Genomic DNA, 24,529 nt, shown 5'->3' with positions numbered 1-24,529 from the left:
GGAGGTGAATCACTTGAAATAGGGCAGCAATCATATGTCCATTAACAATAGGAGTACCTGCAGAAGTTGAGTCAACAAGATTTCCACATTGTGCCAACAGCATGGCAGACTCCAAAAGCATATCTGGAGTCTGTGTAAATAGTGGCAGTTTTTCCTTTTGTTAATGTGCAAGCTCTAGTAACAGCTATGAGTTTAGCAGCTTGGGGGGAGTTTACAGTGGGCAAAGAGTATGCCTCAAGTGTTTCATGTGGGAAGACTATGGCATAACTAGTTATCATGTTTTTCCAGAAATTCTATTTACAGGAGCCATCACAAAATAGAGGTAAGTCTGGGTTATCTAAAGGAATGTCTGAATGACCCTTTTGTGGCTTTGAAACCATTTCTATAGTTGCAAGATGGTCTGGGGGAATGGAGTGAGACTCTCCATCATCAGAGAGGGTAGTAATGTAGCTGGATTTAAAGTGCTACAGCAATGTAAGAAGATGGAAGAGTTAGTTAAAAGAGCCTGTTTATAGGTCACCTGTCGCTGTGTAGAGAGTTGCTGCATCTCATGAACTTATAAATTAGCAGACACAGCATGGGGAACGTAGAGGTGAATGGGGGAGTCTAATGTTAGCATTCTGGCTCTGTCAATCAGGTGGCAGATGTCACAGGGTCTAATTGGTATGAGAAATATGCTGTAGGACATATCCGAGAGGCAAAAGACTCCTAGAATGCCTGCAGCAATCTCGTTATTTTCATGGCAGTATGACTGAAAAGGCTTATCAAAATTAGGTAAACCAAGAGCCAGAGATGAAGACAGAGCTAATTTTAAAACTTCAAAGGAGGTTAATGCTCTGAAGGCCAAGAAGCAAGCTTTGGGATGACTTCTGGGAGAAGGGCATACAGAGGTTTAACAAGGGCTGCAAAATGAGGAATCCATTGGCGGTGTTATCCCACGAAGGGCACGATCTGCTCGCTGTGAGGCAAAAGCCAAGTGTCAAGAGGTGAGATGGTGGCAGAGAAAGGGCATTTTATTATAGCTTGCTAGCAAGAGGGAAGATGGCAGACTAAGTCCAAAAGAACCATCTTAAGGGAGCACAGAATCTTGAAGCAGTTACATAGGCCAGTTGGTTATATGGGAGGGGGTTAGGAAAGTTGACCCTCTGGTGTTGCAGACTGGGAGTTGACACACCAGATCTCTATTTCAGTTTTCATTGGTGATGGCTATCAGCATGGACTCTCTGTTCGGGGTGGGAGGGGCGGGGTCATCACATTCCTAAGGAATTCAAAAGAACCAAGTTATCATCTTATCACAGCTGGGAGGTATAAGCACTAGCAGGGGTCATAAAATCCACAGAGAAGGTGGATCTCCTGGAGGGTGCAAATCCAGCTGGCTTAGTTAGTCAGAGGTCATTCAAAGTTACAACATGGTCTCTTTTCTACAATATGGCTTCCCTTATGTCAACCTTGTGTTGTGCTGGTTTCAGTGGCAGCAGAGAGTTGCCCCTAAAAATTTGCATAACTGTTTTTTTGTTTTGGGGAGAGGGATGGACAAAATTGATTCAAGGAGTTTTGGGGTGAGCTTTTGATGCCCTGAGATATGTCATGTCCTAAAGAGGTAACAGTTATTTGTACCTATTGAAGTTTAGATTTCGAGGCTTTATGACCTCATTCAGCCAGTGTCTTTAGGAGGATGAGGGAGTCTATGAGAGCTCCCTACTTGGTTTGCTTAGAGTAAAAGTTCGTCAACATACTGAACTAGTGTGGAGCCTGGGGTAAAGGCTACAGAATCCAAGTTGGCGTTGGGAAAATATTGAGGGAGACTCAAGATATCCCTGAGGTCCTGAGTCTGTGTTAATAGTCTCCTTTTAAATGTAAATGAAGAAATAAATTGGAAGTCAGGGTGCGATGGGATGGAAAAGAAAGCTGAGCAGAACAAGCCTGCATCAGGAGGAAGTGAGGTGAGAATGGCAGCCGGATTGGGGACTATGGGCTGCCAAGGGATTACAAAAGAGTTTACAGTTCTTAGGTTTTTGTACAAATCGATGGATCTGGTTCTCATCTGAGTTAAATTTACCTTCGTTCTTTACTGGCAAGATTAGAGTGTTACAGGGTGAGGCAGTAAAGACAAGGATACCCTGCTGTGAGAGGGAGTCTATTATAGGATTAATTCCTCACCCTGCATCCCTGGAGAGAGGGTATCAGCTACTGATGGAAAAGGATTATTTGTTTTCTAGGCAATGCCTGTGGACGCTGAGCTCAGTAGCAATCCAACTTCATTTGCATGTGTGGCCCAAAGAATAATTGCAACATCTCTTAAAGATCCCTCCTCTTCAGCTGAATTTAAATTGGGATGAGTTTCCAGTAAAGAAGGTAGGAAATTTGGGGCTTGGGCTGAGGGCAAGGAAATAAAACTGCCTTTCTCGTTATAATTTATAGCGGCATTCAGTCTCTGCCAAGTAGGTTTGCTGGTGAGTACTTGGAAACCAGATAGTCATGATGGGTGTTAAGAGAGCCTAAAGGTATTGGAGTGGGCAGAGATATGGGCAATGAAACAGGCTGCCCAGAGACTCCCACAGCTTGAATAGAATCAGAGGTGACAGGTAGAGATAAACTCTCTGCGTGGATAGTAGAGAAAGTTGCACCGGTGTTAATTAAGTAATCCAGCTCCCACTCCTCTATTTTAAGTGTCATGGTAGGCTCTGGGGTATGCCTGAGGATCCGATGACCCTGTCAGTTAAGAGGGAATTGCCCCTCAGGAGGAGAATAATGAAACTTCTGGGGCTGTCAGGGTTTAGAGGGACAGCCTTTTAAATTTTCCTTTTTCTTTAGTGTAGGACAGTTTCTCTTCCAATGTCCTGATTTCTTGCAATATCTGCAACTGTCTGGTGACAAATAGGGAGGGCTTTGAGTGGGTTTTAATTTACTTTTAGAATCATTTTTCTGTCTCCCTAAAGATTCAAGTCACAAAGCAAGAATTGTAGCTTTTACCTCTTTTTTTCCTGCATTCTTGCTAAATTTTTTCAAAGAATTGTGTTGCTGCCTCCATTATTACACTTAATAATGTAATCATGCTCAGGCCAACCTACCACACCATTCTGAATTTGTTTTTTAATAGCAGGGGGAGAATTCCCCACGAGAGCAGACGTTAAGAGATTCCTATGTTCTGGGGCTTCTGGGTCTAATGCAGCGTGCTTTTGGGAAGTTTGTGTAAAATGTTCAAAAAGCTTTGGGATGTTCACCTTCTGCCTTCTTTCTGAGTACTAATTCAACCTTTGACCAGTTTACATTGAGAAGAAAGGCCTCCAGTGTCACTACTATTAACCCTTGAATACCAGCCTCTAGCTGAGCTACTCTCTGGTCGTTTGAAGGAGGGCCTGGGGGAGATTCTGGCCATCTGTTTCCCCTGCGTGTTGGGGGGATGTTCTCCAGAGGGTCATCTGGCCTGTCTGACAACTATAGTATAATTGTGATGGGGAAGCATACCCCTTAGCAGCCAGTCCAGGTCCCTGTAAGCGGGGTTGTGAATAACAGCTAATCTTTCTAATTCCTCTCTGAGTTTTGTAGGATTCTCTGAGAGTGGAGGTGAGAGGGTTTTGTAATTTGAAAGATTGGCTGCTGTCCAGGGACATGAATTCTCTGCAGTGGACGCCCAGGATATGCCTTCAGGGGACATTGCATGAGATATTGCGTAGGAATGTATGAAATTGGCATGGCCTATTTATTGAGCCCTGGAAAATAGGAGGAGTCATAAGCGACAGCAAAGGGAGACTTACTGCCCTTCTCGATCTGCTAATTTTGATTCCTGGCTTTCAGCGTTTACCTAAGTGACCTGGATTCTTATAGCTTGGCAGTCAAACTGCAGTGACCCCTGTAAGTCTTGTAAAGAGAGGTAAGTTAAATTAGGAAGCTGGGAGGTTAAGGGGTTTTCTGGGAAAGTTGGAGAATTTTTAGGAGTTAAGAGAATTGGCTGAGGAGCTGGAGCTGGGTTTTGAACTGGGTTTTGAGGGAGGGTGTTTAGATGAGGGGCCCAGAGATCCCAAAGATCTTCTGGAAGGACACAGGGACAGGAAGCTGTGGATGAAGGGGCGTATAAGAGGGAGGAGTAGGGGGGATTTACATCAGATTTGGTTTTTAATTGTTGTTTTAAGTCTGATTTCTGCTTTTTCATTTTATCAAGGGAATCTCTAAGGCTAGCTGTTATTACGCATTTTTGTGTCCTCCTTTCAACTGGATCCGCCTATTAATATCAGTAAGGCAGCTGCTTATGATGAGAGCTCTCTAAAAAATTTCCAAATATAGAAGTTTTTTCAATTCAAAAGACTCATCATCTGACCATTGACAAATAGGAGCTCCCTTAGTATATTTATTCCAATAGTGACTCAATCCAACAAGCCTTTTGATGGAAAGACCCAGAGGTAGCTTTCCAGGCTTAGAGCAAATCTTTACCATGAACATCTCAATGAGGAAAACTTCACTACAATTCAAACAGCAGGTATTTATTTGGGTAATTAGAATTGCAAATTCAGGAGACACAGATTCAGGTAGAAACCCAAAATGTGTCCTGCTAGGGGGTTAAAGTCAGGGACTTTTAAAAGCAAGGAAGAGAGACTGTATTACAAATAATTTTAATTGGATTTGGAGGCAGAGAGCTAGTCTTGGCTAAACATTGATTGACTACTGATTCTATCTTCAGAAAGTCTCAGTCTTTGTGATCAGAATGTCTGTTTTCCTGCTGACTTCTCAAACAATTGCTTGTAAAACAATTGCCATTTTGGCCCAGTCAAGGGTTCAAGATAGCAAACAATTTCTCTGGAAAAGTGGCTCTGGCTCCATTTAAAATGGCTCCACTGTAGTAAATTTTGATATTTCCCCATTTTGAGAGAAATCTTTCTTGGAAAGCATCGCTGATCAACCATTTGAAAGGATTGTTGATCGACTATTAGAAAGCTTTGCTGATCAACTGTCAGAGCATCTTCAGTCCTTCATCGTAAGGAAGGCTCATTCTTGATATATTATATCCCACATAGGGGAAAAAGTTGTTTCCTTAGGAGCTTAGGCCACATTTGAGCAACAGGAGTACCAGAGCAGAAAAAAACCTTGCTGTCAAGTTCCTTCAAGGGAAAACATTGTAGTTTCCTCTAGGTGTCTCAGGTGAAGGCTCATAAGCCCTAGCAATCATTTTAAAGCACTGAATGACCATTATCCAAGTGATATTTTTATAACATTGAGCTATGCAGATAAGACAAAGTCTTACGACAGTGAGAATTCCTACAATAGTAAAGTTCATATTGGAGAATAGATCTGATGCAGGAGGCCATTCCTGAGGGTAGCCAGCTAAAGAGATCAAAGATCTTTTATGGTGTCGGTGGACACAGCATTTAACCATTTGACCTATGCTCAGATTTTGGCTAGTTCAGTTTTTACGTTGCCAGAGTTATTTACCCAAGTACAGCAAGAGGTGTTTATTACAGAACAAACCCATCTTGTTCAGCTAGGAGGTAATCAAGAGCAATTATATTATCTAATATAGCTTATGTAAGGGAATCCAGATTGATCTTGGGCAGCTATTGCTTTAGTGGCAGATTTAGCAATATTCCCCAGGGTTTTAGATAAATTTCTCATGACATATTCATTCACAGCAGTGCCTACTGAAGGAAAAGCATTTTTCTAAAACTGGTAGCTTCACTGAGGTTGATATCATCAGGCATTAAACACCCTTGACTATGCGTGCAACTAGTTTCACATTTTAGTCTGTGAAGTAGATTCAAAGCTGATGCCTAATGCTGAGTTTCTGATTGACCATACAACAAAATAGGTGAAACCCACAATCCAATTGCATAATAACCTCTAGTACGATAAGAATTTGAACAGTGTGTTCCCCGTAGGCCTTTCTGCCAAGTACAAGTGAAATTAGACCTGAAGGGAGCACAAATTACAGAGTCATTATAATGAAATCGATTAAACCGAGGATTTGGTTGTTTAGGTAAGGAGTTCTAGACACTTAGCACAAGGAATTAGGGGAAGAATGGTGGGGAGACTGGTCATTAAATGTACTAAAGGATCTTTAGATTCATGTACAGAATGAGGATTCTGATGAGAAACCCAATAGTCAGAAAGATTTTCCCCTTTTGTAACAGATTGGGAGATGCGGATAAGAGATTTTTCTTTCCAAGAAAGAGAGGGAGAAAATGAGGTAAGAAGCAACAGTGAGTAAAAGGAATACAGGCCTGGTCTCACCATCTGGGGGAAAGCTGTCTGCCTCAGATGTCGATTGCTTCTCTTCCTAGTCAATTTGATCTGCAGGCCTCCGGCATTTGCACAGCACTAGATGTCAGGTGGGGACTTCTTTAGCTGTGAGATGTATCTCCAAGGTTAAATGCCTTCTGTTTCTGCAGCTGTGTCAGTGGTCATGAGCACTTTCCAATAAGCCTCTTTCCAATCTGGCTTGAGGACTGTCTTCCTCTGATGACATTTACAGAATACCTAGTCACCAGTCTCTAGAGTGTGACTGAAAGGATCCTTTAAATTGGAATCCAAGAAAGCTTTCTTAACTCGTTGATGATAGGCTTGAGTATAAGACATTAGAGATTTACAGTAGCTGGTCATACCAGCCTAAGACGAGAATCTAACATCTGCTAAGGTGCAAACGTAATTTTTCTCTCTACAATTACCCTAATTTTTTTCCAAAAGATAATCACAGTAAAACAAATTTGTTTATATTAAAATCTTGGCCTGATTAAATGAAAATAAGAATCCTCAATGAAAGTTTCCAAATTCTGGAGGAATCAAGTATGGAGAAAAAGCAAATGTTTCCTCTTTGTTCAGAAAGGTATAATTTACCAAATTGTTGACAGCTTAAGAGAAGAGATTTCTTTAAATCTAGAAAAATGAAATATTAGAGTACCCTTTTCAGCTCATGTAGTCCCAGGTAATTAATATTTGTTCTTGATCTTTTGTTAGCCGTTTTCTGAAGCCATCAGTGTCTCCATTAGAGTTCTGTAATTTCTTACCCAGTTCAATATCATAATCTAGAAGTTTATCAGAAAACTGTGTTCTAGAGTAAGTGTCAGAGTCTTTTCCGTGAATCTCTCTGAAGGTGAAATATATTGCAAAGGCATCAGAATAAAACTACAACTATCTGCAAATGACAAAATATTTAAAATAGCATGGTTAAGGATCTGATTACAATACAAACGACTAGTAAATTTGGTTATTTCTGTGCCACACATTTTAAGATAGTGATTAGAAGTATGGCATACTAGGATGTATCAGAATTTTGGGAATTTTATATAACTTTTTAGAATGTAGAATATAAATTAATAACATTTACTCACACAATATAACCTCAAAAGTTTATCATCATTTATTTGACAATGTTTCTCATGCAATTTAACATACCAGATAAGTCTAATTAGTTTAATATCTCCCCTTTTATGGGAAGAGAGAATAAATTCTTTGAGAAGTCCCAGTGGTCTGCTGGAAATTCTGAAAGTTACTTTCAGGTCAAAAGAAAGATTTTATTTGGGATTTGAATTTTGGGAAGTTTGTAAAAAATATCAAAAAGTTTTAAAACACTTGGTCAAATAGGATCATAGGTCACTGTGAAACAATGCTTAGTTATCCACTTAACCAAAGTGACAACAGAAAATGTTAAAGACAACACAGACAGTTAAACAGTTAAAAAGAAAAACTTAACCCTCTTAATAGAGAGACCTCAGCTTTTTGAACAAAGGAAATTATTTTGAAAAAACATAGAACCTCTGCCTTTCAGGTAGACTTACTGAAAAGTAAAGAAAAATTGTTCATAATCTCTTTATTAAGAGCTGACTAAAAGTCCAAGAAAACTGTCCTTCTAAGAGAGAAAACCAAATTCTAATTTTGCACCAGCTTTCTTTTGATATTAAAATTCATTTATTTAATTAAATTCATTTCAATCTTAGCCAACTTGACCATGCACAAAACTCTTTTCTCAGGGTTCCTCTTCTACAAACCTTCTATAACTTTCCTCTTACATTTAGAATTTGTCTCATACCTTCCCCTCTTGTTAGCCTCTCTTAGGACGAAAATTCCTTTCCTCTTTCCCATAACCAGTTTTACTGTAGGACAAATTAATTTCTTAACAAAATAAAAATATCTCCATTCCTCATACCTTTTTTACTGAAAACATATATCTTAATTTCCTTGTATACAGAGATATTTCCTTTATTAATTTTTAGTAGTTTTAGTCACATATATTAATTATAATTCTTAACCCTTAGAAACCTTAATTTTTACTGAAAACTAAGAAGTAAGCAATTATGAGGTAAGAAACTAAAAAGTAAGCAATGGTGCTTTTACCTTAGCATTCTGTGGATTAGCAGGCTTATAAATATTTTCTAGAAATATGTACTTTCTCACAGAAAATTTCTCAGCATGGCATAAAATATGTTTACTAATAAATCTAAATATTTAAAAATTTTCTGTAATAAGAAGCCAAAAGTATATAAACTTATGTTTAGTGATTAATGTCTAATATTTTATCTTATTTGGAAATGATCTAGATACTCAATAAATTTCTATCATTTAACTTAATCTATCAAAACTCAAAGGTTTCAAGTTACCAAAAAGATTTTGGAAGCTGTTTTTAGGTACATATACCATAATACATAATTATTGTTAAAAAGTTCACCCCAAAACTTTTTATCTTTCTTACATCTATTTAGTTTACTTGTTCTTAATAATTATGTTTAGATTACCTACAAAAACTTCTTGAGACATTAGACAAAATTAGCCATCAGTTTTTTTTCCTGCCAACTTTTGTAACAGAGGAAACATGAATTTGTTTAACTTTTGGCAAACCTATTCACAACAAAAGTTTTATATTTAAGGCTGATAACTTTAAAGACATGCCTATTTTAATTAACCCAACAAACTTAACTTAGCTTTAATACTGAATAGTTTCCTAGATCACATGATCCTGAAATTCATTTGGGTTAGTTTCTGGATTTTTTTTTTTTGAGAGTATACTTGATTTTTATTGTGCTTGTTTGTTTTTAAGCCAATTAAACACAGCTCTATTACAAACTAGTCTTGATAGTACCATCCAGAGGTAGAAAAATATCACATATTTATAACATACATGCATAGACACACAGATAAACACATAGGCAGATGCAACCAAAAATCTTATAGCCTCTGTTTTTAAATGTCTTCCTTAGATTTTTGGATGAGAGTGCTTGCGTATCAGTCTGCATCTCCAAATACTTCATATATCTTTTTTTCCTTCAGTCTTAGGAATTGGGAATATACTCAATAACAGCTTCCGGAGAGGTTACAAGCCTTTTGAGATAAACAGAGGAGGTTAGTTGCTTATCAAGGACCGACATATCCATCCAATTACATTATCCTTAATTTGTTTTTTCCCCACTAGGTACAAAGTTTTATTTTAGCTTAGTGGGGAGGAAGCCTAGAAAAAATTTTCCATCACTTTCTGATTATCAGCTTCCAATTTGGTCAAATTCTGATCATAAGTTATTAAATCCTTTCAAATATCTTGTCAGGTTTCAGCCAAGACAAACAAAATATTTCTGGCAGTATTAAACAACTCCATTAAATTTAATTTTAGTTTTCTTTGGCTGCGTGAGAGAATAATGTAGCAGTTTATCATAAAATCTCTCAGAGTCTCATGAACTCTGAGAGGTACCCATATAGGGCCCTCCTTTGAAGATACTTATAGGAGTGTCTGTAAAGCCATTAGCTTAAGGTTTTGTGTAGTCTTTTCTTATATCTTAAGATATAAGAACTTAAATTTTCATTAGCTTTTTCCAATGAAAGTTTCAATAAGGCTATTTTGGAATTTTGAAACCTTTGCTTTTAAGTGCGCCTCTTAAATGATCTTATCTAATTGGACTGTTCCTTCTAATGGCCAGTGTAATTCCCCTGAAGCTGGCAGCATTTTGGTAGAATCCTAGCCACAAATGGAGCTTAACCTCCATTTCTTCTCAGCTATATCTGGCTGCAAATGGCGTACAACCCACATTTCTGTCCGACCGTATTTTGGGCACTGCATACTGATGGTTACCAAGCCAAGGTCTCAGCACACAAAACATGCTTTTTTCTTCTTTGTAAATATTTTGCTGCTCTTTGTAAATATTTACAGTTTCTGGGACCATAGTTTTTAAGCAGATGTGCCAGAAGGCGGCATGTTTGATTCTTTAGAAATCAAAGATTGCATTCAATTTGTCTAATCTGTGGTTCTCAAATCTGGTGTTCAAAAAGACAAGTTTTAAAAGCTCAAAAGAACCCCAACTGGCCACTGTAATTTTAAATCATCTTTACTATTATCAGTCCACCAGGACAAAACTTTATAGAGGAAGGACCATAATTCTTAAATATAAACCCAGCTGGAGTTTCTGAGGGAGGTTGATCATTTATTGTTGTTCTAGAACAATCGTTTTCCATAATTTAGAAAGGGCTATTCTTGGATGACGAAGAATGTGTTTTAGGTTGACTATGTGTTTTAGGTCGACCATGTGCTGCTTGTGAGGACCACCTCCCAAAGGATCACCAATGGGCCTTTGGTCTCTCTTCCCTGTGTCTTGAAGATTCCTGAGCACCAAGTGGTGTCAGGATGCTCGAGGTACTAGGATGACCAACGCTTTATATATATTTTTTAGATGACCTTATAAAGTTCTTTCTGAGCCGTGAATGGGGAATGTTCTGTAGAGAGACCATGTGAGACTGCTGCACATCATAGAGTCCTGACACTTCTGCTACTTTCTAGTCACCTAGAAACAACCCCAAAAGGGTCAGAAAGAACAGCAATTCTTTTCTTTTCAAGGTTTATCCAATTTTCTTTCTAGTGTCGTCATGTTATATTATTTTTACCTGAAGAATTTTCCTTAATATTTTTTGTAATACAGGTCTTCTAGTAAGGAATTATACTAGTTTTTGTCTGAAAAATGTTTATTTCTGCTTTATTTAAAAAATATTTTTCTTTTCAAACAATTAGAGACTCAGCAAGTTACAAAAGATGGATACATTCTCCTTCGTTTTTAAGATATAGTTTTGCTGCATATAAAATCCTGGGTTTATAGATTTTTTTCTTTCTTTCAGCAAGATTTATCATTCCATTTTCTTCTGGCTTGTACAGTTTCTGATGAGAAGTCTGATAAAGCCCTTGTCTTTATTTCTCTGTATGTAGTGTGAGTTTTTTTTCTCTAATTGCCTTAAATTTTTTTTAATCTTTGATTTTTATCACTTTGAATATGATGTCTAGGCTTTTTTTCTTTTAGGAAGATTAGCCCTGAGCTAACTGCTGCCAATCCTCCTCTTTTTGCTGAGGAAGCCTGGCCCTGAGCTAACATCCATGCCCATCTTCCTCTACTTTATATGCGGGACGCCTACCACAGCATGGTGTGCCAAGCAGTGCCATGTCTGCACCCGGGATCCAAACTGGCCAACCCCAGGCCACCAAAGCAGAACGTGTGCCCTTAACTGGCCACTGGGCCAGACCCTGTTTTTGTTTTTTATTAATTTATCCTGCTTGGGGTGCTCTGAGATTGTTGTGTCTGTGATTAATATCTTTTATGATTTTAAAAAATTCTTGACCTTTATCTCTTCAAATATTTCTTCTGTTCCTTTATCTTTCTCTTCTTCTGGATTTCCAAGTACATGTATATTACGTGATTTATTATTATCCCACAACTCTTGGATGCTCTGTTCAGTTTTTCTTTTCACTCTTTTTTTTTCTTTCCTCTTTGTTATGCAATTTGGGTAATTTCTATTGACCTAGCATCAAGTTCAATGATTTTATCCAAGCTATGTGCAATGGATGAGCCCTTTGAAAGCATTCTTCATCTGCATTGCTATTTATTATTATTATTATTTGTAGCTTCCCGATTTGATGCTTTCTTTTGGTTTCCATTTTTTTTTTGTTGAAATTCCCTATTTGTTTGCTCATGTTGTCCATCCTTTTCGCTAGAGCTTTGTTTTAGTCAGTTTGGACTGTTCTAAAAAACTATCATGGACTGAGTGGCTTAAACAACAGAAATTTACTTCTCACAGTTCTGAAGGCCGGAAGTCTGAGATCAGAATGCCAACATGGTTGAGTTCTGCCGAAGGCCCTCTTCCTTGTTTATAGACAGCCTGCTCCTTGATGTATCCTCACATGGCAGAGAAAGCATGAACTCTGGCCTCTTCATCCTCTTATAGTGGCACCAGTCCCATCGTGGGGGCTCCACCCTCATGACCTCATGTAAATCTAATTACCTCCCAAACCCTACTACCAATTACCATCACAGTATAAATTACAACTTCAACACATGCGTTTTGGAGGGACACACACGTTCAGTCTATAGCAAGCTTTAATATAGTAATCACAGTTATTTTAATTTCACTGTTTGATAGTTTCATCCGTATCATCTCTAAGTCTAGTGCTGTTGATTGCTTTGTCTTTCGCCATTTTTCTTGCTTTTGTTGTGTGTCTCATAATTTTTTTTTGGCTAGGTTATGCAGCAACTTTGGCATATAGTCCATTTCTTCCTTTGTCAAGCCCAGCATGGTCCTAGCTAGGTTATGCTGTGACTCAACTTTTGTTATAGGCCTCTGAGCCAGGATGGGGATGGCTTCCAGCAGCACCTGTTGCTTTATGGGACAAAGACCTCTATACTATCTTTTCTCATGCTATTAATATGGAGGAAGGAAGAGAGGATAATTCTAGCTCTTAGTAGGGGAAGGGTGGACATCTTCAGCAGGCCCAGAAGGTTCAGAAACTTCTAGGGAATCAAAATTGTTGGAGGCAACCACCAGATATCCCTATCTCATGTTCCAGGTCTGGTCCTGACCTTGACATAACACACCTGGCTTGGTCAAATATTTGTTGGCAGTTATCTACTTTTATCATCAAATTCTGTGCTTGACCTTCAGCTTTTTCCTTTTTATTGATATGTAATCGACATACTACATTATATTTGTTATAGGTGTACAACATAATGACTTGATACACATATATATTGCGAAATGATTACCACAATAAGTTTAGCCAATATTCATTACTACACATAGTTACATAGTTATAAATTATCTTGTGATGAAAACTTTTGAGTTCTACTCTCTTAGTAATATTCAAATATACAATATAATTACTAATTATAGTCATCATGCTGTATATTACATCCCGAGGACTTATTTATTTTATAACTGGAAATTTGCAACTTTTGACCCGTTTCACCCATTTTGCCAACCTCAGACTGCCCCCCACCCCTCACTTTTGACAATCACCAATTTGTTCTCTGTATCTATGAGTACATTCCCCCCCTTTTTTTAGATTCTACATATAAGTGAGTTCGTATGGTGTTTGTCTTTCTCTGTCTGACTTACTTCACTTAGCATAATGCTCTCAAGGTGCATCCATGTTGTTGCAAATGGTAGAATTTCCTTCCTTTTTATGGCTGAATAACATTCTATTGTGTACATCTACCATATTTTCTTAATCCATTCATCTGCCGATTGAACACTTAGGTTGTTTCTGTGTCTTGGCTATTGTAAATAATGCTACAGTGAACATGGGGTTATTGATGTCTTTTTGAGTTAGTGTTTTCATTTTCTTCAGATAAATACCCAGAAGTGGAATTGCTGGATCATAAGGTAGTTCTATTTTTAACTTTTTGAGGAACCTCCATACTGCTTTCCATAGTGGCTGCACCAATTTACATTTTCACCAACAGCACACAAGTGTTCCCTTTTCTCCAGATCGTTGCCAACACTTACCTCTTGTCGTTTTGATAATAGCCATTCTAACAGGTGTGAGGTGGTATCTCATTGTGATTTTGATTTGCATTTCCCTAGTGACTGGTGATGTTGAACACCTTTTCACATACCTGATGGCCATGTGTATGCCTTCTTTGGGAAAATATATATTCAGATCATCTGCCCATTTTTTAATCAGATTGTTTGTGTTTTTGCTATTGAATTACGTCTCAACTTTCTAATTATTGTCAGACGTAATATACAGAACAGTAAAAACTGATATAAATATTTATGTCTGGAAATAGAAATTCCTCTTCTGCTGCTGGTCCGTTAGTGGGGTCAATCTAGTGAAGACCTGAGCTCATCTTTTGCTGTTGTTGCTATGGTTACATTCACCTTATCACTACCTTCAAAATCTTTTGGTGTTACTTCGCCTTTAGAACGGAGGTTTGTTTGCTAGAGAGTTTTTCTCAATGTTCACTTTCTACCCTCAACTTTAGACCTTCCCTGTGTGCCTGAACTTCAAAAAGTGTCTCTTTCCATGCTTTTGCCAGCCCTAAGTGGTAGATTGCTGTTACTTGTTACTTGGTGCTCCTTAGCCTGGTGGTGGGGAGGCCATGATGCTTTCCATTGTCCTGGTTGAGCCTCAGTCTTTGGCGGGCCCTGTATCCTTAGGTCTGGGGGTGAAGGTTTCTCAGAGATCCTGCCCTCTCCCAGTGGTGTGAGACCTCTAATTATTTGGGTCCAGCATGGTTTCCTGCCTTCCAGGAATAGTTTTTCTTTTCCATTCATTTTTCCTGTTCCCAGCAGCAATGGGTCGTCTCCCATGCCTTGGGAGTGGTGGAGTTTGGTGCTCTTTCTCCAATAGGGTGACCAACCCCTCTTGATTTTTCTGGGACTGTCCTGGTTTTAGCACTGAGAGTCTTGCATCTTGGGAAATACTTCAATCCCAGGAAACGGCTCAGTTGATCATCCTCTCCTCTAATGGTTTAAGGCATTTATTTCTCAAGAAAAACACATCTAGGTGGGGCATTGTGCCTCTCTTGCAGTAGTGGCTGCCACCTTGCTCCAGGCCTGCACGAGTAAGGAAACCTTTTTCCAGTCTCTTCTCTACTCAAATCTTTCTTATAACTCCCTGGTGAGGTCCGTGGAAAAGAGTCTCCGACTGGGTGCAAATTTCTCATGTGTCTGCAGCTACCAGGTATTCACACTAAGCCTTTAGCAATTCACTGAAAATTTAGCTGAATTATAATTATCTGCTTGTATGTAGGCCCCATCTTCCTCCTGTGCTCTGCTGCAGGTGTATAACGTTAGGCACCTGCCTTACTTTATATAAAGGCCTGCGATGCCTCAGATGGATTGCTCTCAGCTCACATCTCTGCTCTCCATCTCTGATTCATTGTCCCAGAGCACATGGTTAAGTCCTGTAGAAAGAGTTGATAGTTGGCGAAAGACTCTGGGGCTGGACTTTCTCAGACTTCTAATCTATCAAACCAGCCCACACACATCCATTAAAAGTGCATTAAATTTTCTGTTGATTTCCACTTATTTTTCTTTATGGGGTTTCTTTTTTGCTGTTTTATCATAAATGAAACTCACTGTGCAAGGGAGAAAGTTTCCTCTCTACTATGAGGAGCTTGTCACTCGCTGGCATTCAATTCACTTAGATTCTTTGCATTTTTTGCAATCTAATGAGTTTATAAAAACAGAAAACAAATTGATTTTGTAGTTTATCCAGATAATCTTTGTTATTAGACTGAGAACAATGGTCATTTTTGTGGCTTTCTCCACACTAACCAAAAGGAGAAGGGCATTTCTTAATTTTTAGGAAAGAGGTTATAAAAAGCTCAGCAAGACTTCTGTGCACCTGAAGGGCTTGTCAACTCGTAGTTTGGCTTAGGACTGGGTAAATCCTAACTGTGAAGCTATAAGTACTTTTTTCTCTAGGGAGCAATACACATGTCGGCCTCTTTGTTCTCCTCAAAGATTTTATTCTCATTCTTTTGAGAAGACCCCTCTATTTTTTGCACTCTGTTGGAGGAAGATTCTTATATGCCAGAAATTCTGCTTGCACGACTTGGAGAGGGGATTAACAGTGGAGTCACCTGTTCCACATACATAGACATTGAACAAAGTCCCCTGTTTTCAACCCCACATCACACACCTATCCTTCACCGCATCTGATTTTCCAAGCGTTCTGGGGGGCAGATTGTGATATCCTTTTTGGATGTGTTGATAATATTCATGCATATTTTGGCTGCTGCTTTCTCCACCCTGGTTCATTATTACTATAAAACATATCCGCTTGCTTTATATCTTCTAGAAATTTGTTGAAAGCTCTCTGGCCTCTTGCAGTCAAAGACTATAGCAGGATATTTGCTAAATAACTGGAGAGTTACAGCCAAATCCCAAGCATTCCTGATCCAGTTCACTTTTCACTAACCTTATCACTGCCTTATTTCATTCTCCCACATTCCTTTCTATTTCAAGGTTTTGCTGAAGGCATTACTGAAGAATCATCCAAGGTGCCATACTATAACAATGATTCAGCTGACAGCTACCCCTGCAAGTGCCCTTGTCGATGAGCCAGTGCATATCCGAGCTACAGGCCTGACTCCCTTTCAGATAGTGCTTCTTCAGGCATCACTAGAAGATGAAATGGGAAACATGTTTCATTCCCAAGCCTACTATAGGGCCAATGAAGTTGGCGAGGTGGACCTGGAGCATGCTTCTTCACTTGGAGGTGACTACGTAGGAGTCCACCCGATGGGTCTCTTCTGGTCCCTGAAACCTGAAAAGATATTAACTAGACTGTTGAAAAGAGATGTGATGAATAGCCCCTTCCGGGTTCAATTAAAACTGTATAATTCAAATGTAATCTTAATCAACAAGGCCACCGCTGCTCCAATTGTCAGCCTGACTTTGGAGAGATGGTACGTAGCACCTGGTGTCACGCGAATCCAAGTCCGAGAAGGCCGCCTTCGGGGAGCACTCTTTCTCCCTCCAGGTGAGTAGAATTACCCGACTATTGTTATCCTTGTTTTTCCTCTTTTGAATGCCTTATCCTTCTAGAAGTTTAACTTGGACATGGATAAAATATAGAGCAGTTCTTTCTTGCCTTAGAATCAGGGTTAACTTTGGGTCAGAACAAGAATGTGGTGATACTCCATTCCAACTCAAGTTTCATCTCAGCACTTCTAGAGTTTATCTAAGGCTATGACATGTAGCTTTCATCACATATGGAGAGGCATTATCTACTAGAATTGGCAATGTGATGTCTCACCCAGATGGGTGAGTTACTTCACACCCCTTGGTGAGGGAGAGCTACTCAATCTTCACTGGGATTCTGTTGTCCTGCTGCAAGCTGGACCTGTTGAAATGTGCTGTACCTGGAATGGAACATGCACCATTGAGACAGGGGAGAAGGTGGGAACCCTGGTCTGTCATATCCCCCCCACCAGTTCATCTCCTCATGCCTGACAGTGCTGCCTCCCTCAGCCAACATGTATGGTATGCACAACCAGGTCAAGTTCTGAAAGCTGCCAACCTCTGTCTCCTCACCGCCAGATGGGCACATTCTGTTTTCGGCTGGTATGATCATTCGACCGCCATCTTTGTCCCCTCCATTGGCCTGGGAGACATGATGGCACACATAGAAGTCCTTACTAAACTCACCCAGCAAGTCTTAAATGATAGTCAACAAAGTCTGTTCTTACTGAACACTGAAATGTCTCTAATGAGAAAAGCTGTCTTCCAAAATAGAATGGCCTTGGACATTATCACTGCCTCACAAGAAGGCATCTGTATCACTATCCAAACAGAATACCTGATGAGTCTGCTAATGTATTATCTTTATGAAATCATATGAAGACACAAGTGAATGCCCTGAGTGATCTGACGCCCAGCCCAGGGGATTTAATAAATCAGTAGTTTGCATAGTGGGGCTCTCAGTGGAAAAAATTGTTACTTATTTTGGGAATCATTGTCTTAATCCGTGTTTTCTCTCACATGTACCTATACTGTTGCTGTATCTACCTCCAGTACAGCCAGAGAGCTGCCAAACTAGCCATGTCCATGCTAGTGAAACCCCTTGCTGACCACCTAGGGCACATTGCGGAAGGGTGGGGTGGGGGAATATAAGATTGTAAAAGCCAGTCACCAGGGGTGGAGTGTTGGAGGAGGTCATCCAGAGGACATGACTGTCTTTTGACCTGTGAGCTGGACCCCAGCAATCAGAAGCTGCTCACTTCCTCCTCTGTCCTTGGAATGTGTGCTCTGCCTAACATTCCCACAGTAGGAGCTGTTCCAAGCACACAGTCTTGAGAGAGTAAGCTGTTGTAGAGATCCTCTGGACGCTATACGTGCCTGAACCCAGCGAAGGCTTCTCTACAAACTTTTAAGATTCTGGCAGGCAGGCGCAGAGATCTACTTGTCTTGCGGCTGCCCAAGACAAGCCTCATAAATAAGTTTCCTTAGCTTGTTAACCCTGCCACCTACCAATCTGGAGTGGTCTGCCTCTTCCTTTGGTCTCGCCTTGCTCTCTGTGTGTGGGGGGGTTTGCGAACCAACAATAATCATTTCAATACGTTTTTCTTTGAAGCATTATGCTTCGGAAGCCTTTTTTTTTGAGCCATATACTTCTTTGAGAACCAATTAAATCTGTAGACCTTCTCATCACTAAAATGTACATGTCAACATACATATGTTGCACGTAATTTCAAGACCTCATTGATTTTCTGAAGCCTATTAGTGTTTCTCCTTGAAGGTTAAGAAACCCTGCCCTAACTATCATGGCTTTCTTTACTCCAGGACTATAGAAAGTCCCCACTTTTCCTTGGCTACAAAGATTAAACATGTCAGTGAACATGGTTTCCAATCAAACTTTTGGATATTGTGTTCCATTATATAATCAATCAGTTTTAATTCTGCTGCAGATACGAGGCTGAAAATTTGGGGATTCTATTGAAAATGTACACATTGATTCCAAAATTTATGATGCATTTCTTCTTTATGCTGTTGTATTTTTCTTCTCTTTTCCTCATCTTCCCCTCATACCCGATTCTATTTTATTTTTATATTATGTTTTTCAGGAGAGGGCCGTTTCCCAGGAGTAATTGATTTGTTTGGGAGCATCGGAGGACTGATTGAATTCCGGGCCAGTCTCCTGGCCAGTCACGGCTTTGCTGCCCTGGCCTTGGCTTACTGTGACTATGAAGATCTGCCTTGCCCACTAGAGAAAGTAGATCTGGAATATTTTGAGGAAGCTGCCAACTTTCTCCTGAGACATCCTAAGGTAATTTTTGCCGTTTCATTAGATTTCAGTCCCTGTTTTCTAATAAGCATAATATTCTGTGACTTCCCTTAACTTCCAGGTATGGCTCTACCCCAGTGAACCTGAGAGTCTATTACATATCTATATTATGCACATGATTTATTTTGCATCTAGTGTCTTTTGCCCAGAAAGACAAACTGCGTAGAAAGTTAGTCTGTGTCCATCATGGAATCAAAAGGCATTGGCTTTGGATTCAGACAGAAGTGGGTTGCATTTCTGGCTCCACCCCATCAGGCTGTGGGAATTTGGACAAGTTACTAAGACCCTCTAGTGCTCACTTTCTTCATCTGTTAAACAATATTGCAGTGATACTACTTTGTAAGGTTCTTGTGAGAATTAAAGGGGCTACAGCACAGTGCTTACTAAAATAACTGGCAATACTAAACGCTCAATAAATGTGAGCAATTATTATTACTGTCATCTTCTCTGATAATTAGTAGATCACCACACTTAACCAGACAGATAATCAGTATTTCTTTGAAGGGTGGGTCTAAACTTTTAGTTACTTAAGAGGCCTTAAACATAATGCTTTAGTAGTTTCCAATCCACATATCCCCTTAAATTTTAAAGTGTGCTTTGCTTCTATAATAGGATGATGTGTGTTATCCCTTGTTAATTGCTAATATTTTTTTCTTAGTAAGATTTTATCTAAGTAAAATTTAGTGTCTTTAGGGGCCTGCCCAGTGGCACAGCGGTTAAGTGCACACATTCCGCTTCAGCGGCCCAGGGTTCGCTGGTTTGGATCCCTGGTGCGGTCATGGCACCGCTTGGCACATCATGCTGTGGTAGGCATTCCACATACAAAGTAGAAGAAGATGGGCATGGATGGTAGCTCAGGGCCAGTCTTCCTCAGCAGAAAGAGGAGGATTGGCAGCACATGTTAGCTCAGGACTAATCTTCCTCAAAAAAAAGAGGAAAACAAATTTAGTGTCTTTACTACATCTTTTTTCATGTAAAGATCACCAAAATATGATCAGAATTGCAGTAGTAAGATAAGCAACATTTGCTGACAATCTACTGGTGCATTGAATTTTTAAACTGCTATTTTTGATGCCTATAAAGGAACTATCCTTGAACTATCACATAGTCTTCCCCTTACCCTAGGCATTTCTCATATTTCTGTAAGCTGGATACCAGTGGTACATTAATTCATATTTTTCCAAATAGTAAGAAAAAACCCCCCAAATATTCATTAATAAAATTCTGTTTTCCTAAGAAATTATAGGGGATCAAGAAAGGCTATAGAAGAGAGGTGACTCTCTGAAGCTCTCCCTTTGCGTGAAGTCACTGCTCAAGGAGAATCAAGGCTTTATTTTGTGCCATTAAAACCAATCATCTTTAACTCCTTCTTCTCCTTTGCTCTCCCATACCCCGTTGATGACTGGGAGCTGAACACTCATAAATAACTCATGAACACATTTTTGTCCCCACTGGTGTTGCCTTAGTTCTGGGTACCATCATTTCATTCCTTAAAACCTGTCCTAATTCTCCTGTGTAGTTAGGAAAAGAGTCAAGGCTGCTTAGCATGTCCTTCGAAGTTATTCACTATCAATTTGCTGTTTTCTTTTCCAGCCTTATGATGCTACCTCTCATTTTATACTCTTAACTCAAGCAATGAAGAACTATCTGTGGTTCCCTAAATGCATTGCTTCTGAGTTTTTGCACATGCTCCTCCTATGGTGAATCCATTAGGAATGGCTATGTTTCCCAGAAGAGTGGCTGATTGTGGCTTAAATGACATCAGCATAAGGCATCTTATTCTCTCACATAACAGTTCTGGAGATAGATGGTTCCAGCTTTGTTTCAGAAACTCTGTGGAGTTTTTGATCGAGGAGACTGGTTTGACATTTCTGCAACTTCTTGGCCTTCTCCTCAAGGTCACAAAATGGCTGTAGCAGTTTCAGGCATCAAGTCAATATACCAGTATCAGAAGCAGGAAAGAATGGCCAGGAATCTAGGCTTTCCCCTCATAATTGTATGCCATTTTATGTGGGGGAAAAATCTAAGGCCTTAGGTCAAAGGTAGTGGCCTTATAAGAGAGTCTGAAAAAGGATGTAGCTATAGGGAATAGGTTCAGATGCATCAGAATTTTATCCTTTGGGACTGGGTACATTGCTATGCCCCACAAAATCAAGGTCATGTTAGCCTTGAAATTGTGAAGCATGGTTCCTGTGTAGGCAGTTAACTGTGTCTACTTCACTCAGCATAGAATACCATTCCTTCTAGCTTGTGCTCATTTTTTTATACAAAGACAACTCATAGCCCATTTCCTCTGAGAACCTTTCTTTGGTCTTGCCTTTATTCTCTGCCAATCTGGGTTTGCTGTCTTGCCTATTGCACTCTTATATTGTAGAATTGATAAGATCCTCTGATCATCTGTGTTTTCCCTCCTGTCTCTCTATCTGGCAGTGAGGTACTTGATGATAAGAGATTATGCTTTTCCTTTCTGTCTCCCAGTGCTTGGTACAGAGTGAATGCCAAAATGTTTGTTTGATGACAGACAATGACAGAGGAAGCTGAGCCAAGCCTCTTTTATGAAACCTTTCTCTAAAGGAGAAACCTTTGGAGAAACCAAAGCAAGTCTGGAATGCTCTGTTCAAGTTTCCATGCTCTATCTTACTAATCTCATCTTGTTTTCTCAATCTTTTCCTACAGAGTACCCTTTTGTTTGAGCTTCTAGAGAGCTCAGAATTGGTGCAACAAAGCTGACCAATCAGTTATACCCTGACTTATATTATTCACAATAGTTACATGCCTTTTTCTTATTTTCCCTACTACATTGGTGTTTCTTTAGGGCGTTTTAAACTCAGCACCTACCACAATGCTGAATCCATAGGATTCAGTAAGTAAAGTCTGACGTATTCTTGAAGAAGTATTTCCTTTGAACATACATTGTATATTCCAGAACTCTAGAACCGGCCAAGTGAGTGGGATTAGCACTTAGTTTGTCCCCACTGGCCACTGAAGTTCTTAGGTTGTTTGAGATTGTAGGGTTTTGCTAAATGATGGATAGAATCAACATCTCATTTCCATTATTTTCAGGTCTTTGGTCCAGGTATTGGGGTAGTCTCCATATGCAAAGGAGCAGAGATTGGACTCTCCATGGCTATTCACCTAAAACAAGTCAGAGCCACCGTGCTTATTAATGGGCCCAACTTCATTTTTGATGCTCCACAGGTGTATCGTGATCAGATATATCAGCCTTTGCCCCACTCTCCACAGTTACTATCCATCAGTGCCTTAGGGCTATTCGAGTTTCGGCACATTTTTGAGGAAGCTAGAGTTGAAGCCAATCAGACTTCTTTTCTCCCCATTGAAAAAGCCCAGGGACATTTCCTCTTTATTGTGGGAGAAGAAGATAAGAACATCAACAGTAAAGCACATGCTGAGCAAGCCACAGAACAGCTGAGAAGAAATGGGAAGAACAATTGGACCCTGCTATCTTACCCTGGGGCTGGCCACCTGATATACCCTCCCTATTCCCCACTGTGCTGTGCCTCAAAGCTCTCCAACTTCCACTTCTTCATACACTGGGGAGGAGAGGTGATCCCACATGCAGCTGCACAGGAACATTCTTGGAAGGAGATCCAGAAGTTTCTCAGGAAGCACCTCATTCCAGTTGTGACCAGTCAACTCTGAGAAAAGTCAATATTCCTGGAAAACAGAAAAGCAATATGGCTTTACCAGATCTTCACCTGATTTTCGTGGAACAATGTCTCTTATCTCTACTGTAAGAAGGAAGCTATAGCAGGAGAAGGCAAGAGGACCGAGAATGGTCAGATTTTGACTTTGGAGAGGGAAAAATTTTCCCATTTAATCCAATATCATATACTGAGGGCTTTGCATTTTTAGAAGTAAAATTAGAGCTCTACCTGCCTTAAAATATTCCAGTTTACAATTATAGCAATTCTCTAGGGAAAAAAATGGCCAAAAAAGAAACAAAGACTCCCCTGGTTTGTAAAACAGATATGAATAGAACAAGGTGCAGATATTTGTGATTTCTTAAAACTCAAGTTATGCTTCGATCTCTCATATTTGAAAATATGATCATGATTCATGGTTAGTTCATTGTTTTTGGAAAACTAGAGCTGGGTAACAAAATGTATTATTTTAAAGGAATATGGAAGCTGATATGGAGGTAACAACATTCAATCAATCTACAATCAATAATTCAACAAACACTAATAAAATAAAATAAAGTCATTTTTGTGTCTAAACATACAGCATTTGAGAGAGGAACAATCTGAAACTCAAGAATTGTGATTTAGTAAAGCAGACAGGATGGTGTGGATTGTGTGCTTCTAGAATAGGGGTTAGCAAACTCTTTCTGTAAAGTACCAGATAGTAAATGTTTTTGGCTTTGTGGGCCATAAGGTCACTGTTACTATTATTCAGCTCTGTCATTGTAGTACAAAAGCAGCCATAGACAGGTTATAATGAATAATCGTGGCTAAATAAATAAACTTTACTTAAGGACACCGAAATTTGCATTTCATATAATTTTTACATCAAAAAATAGTAATTTTCTTTTTATTTTTTTCCAAGCATTTACAAATACAAAAACCATTCTTAGCCCATGGGGAGCAGAAAAACAGGCCTAAGGCTGGATTCCCTTGCAGGACATAGTTTGATGACCTTGGGTGTAGAGCAATCCAAATTACCTCGTCCCAGGTCAAATTTGAGGTATCTTCTCTAAGGGGTAAGTCACAGCCCAAATATTCCTGAGCTACTGAATTTCAATGGATGGAAGTGGAAGATGATTGGTGGATAATCAAGGTGAAGATGAACCAGTAGAAAAGTATTTTGAATCATTTCGTGGGTATGATGGGGAGCCAATGAGGAGTTAGATTAACAGAAGTAACATGACACTTCAGTTGTATCTGCCTAAGCTCTTTTTTCTTCTTATCCACTTTCTTATATTCCCTCTGTTTAGAGTGAAATCATTCCATTCAATAAGAGTGGAGCTATTAGCCTGTGTCTTCTCTCACTTGTAAGTTTCCACATTTCCCAGACCTTGCCAATCAGAATACCTCACTCCTTTGACTATAATAATCTTGTAATTACAACTGTAATACCTCCTATGCTATATGCTATGTAATAGTTATGTATGTTATATGCTATATGCATTAGATATACAATATGCTATATAACAGTTATCATAACAGATATAATGGGTATAATTTTTCTTGTTTCCTGTTTTGAACTTTAGGAAGAACAACTCTGTGATATGTGATGTTGGTGCTTGGTCTGATATGTATCCCTCAATTTATATTTTATGGCTCTTCCTTTTAAACCAAGAAGGTTTTGCATTCTTTTCAACTGTTTTGTCAGCATTGCTAGAAATGATTGTGTGGTTTTTCTCTGTAGATCTAATTATATGATGACTTATTTTTCCAGTATTGAATCATCTTTATATTTATAGAATAAAACTCACTTGGTCATGATGTATTCTTCGTTAAGATTAATAAATAAGATTGAACCATT

General features: G+C 39.3%; 1 protein-coding gene across 5 annotated transcripts; it reads left to right on the top strand.

The window, feature by feature from the left end:
• Positions 1 to 2,245: 2,245 nt before the first annotated feature.
• On the top strand, positions 2,246 to 24,529 carry BAAT (bile acid-CoA:amino acid N-acyltransferase). 5 transcript variants are annotated; one of them, XM_046652463.1, is made up of 5 exons: positions 3,750 to 3,874; positions 6,123 to 6,178; positions 16,204 to 16,720; positions 18,804 to 19,006; positions 22,088 to 24,529. In XM_046652463.1, the coding sequence occupies exons 2-5, from the start codon at positions 6,131 to 6,133 to the stop codon at positions 22,682 to 22,684; spliced, it is 1,365 nt and encodes a 454-aa protein (XP_046508419.1). In that variant the 5' UTR covers positions 3,750 to 3,874; positions 6,123 to 6,130; the 3' UTR covers positions 22,685 to 24,529. The 5 variants fall into 5 exon arrangements, with proteins under 5 accessions (XP_046508459.1, XP_046508438.1, XP_046508419.1 ...); XM_046652503.1 differs by lacking the exons at positions 3,750 to 3,874; positions 6,123 to 6,178 and adding an exon at positions 2,246 to 2,355; XM_046652482.1 differs by lacking the exon at positions 6,123 to 6,178 and having other exon boundaries at positions 3,738 to 3,874.

Source organism: Equus quagga, chromosome 1 (assembly GCF_021613505.1).
Source record: "Equus quagga isolate Etosha38 chromosome 1, UCLA_HA_Equagga_1.0, whole genome shotgun sequence".
Lineage (NCBI taxonomy): Eukaryota > Metazoa > Chordata > Mammalia > Perissodactyla > Equidae > Equus > Equus quagga.
Note: the sequence above shows the minus strand (reverse complement) of the source record. Positions and strands in the feature narration are given on the sequence as shown.

Excerpts from the sequence above, each read along its gene's own strand:
- BAAT (XM_046652463.1), top strand. The coding sequence starts at position 6,131 with ATGCGGATAAGAGATTTTTCTTTCCAAGAAAGAGAGGGAGAAAATGAG. Across the intron at positions 6,179-16,203 it reads AAAGAGAGGGAGAAAATGAG|GTTTTGCTGAAGGCATTACT; the intron begins GTAAGAAGCAAC and ends TTCTATTTCAAG. Across the intron at positions 16,721-18,803 it reads AGCACTCTTTCTCCCTCCAG|GAGAGGGCCGTTTCCCAGGA; the intron begins GTGAGTAGAATT and ends TATGTTTTTCAG.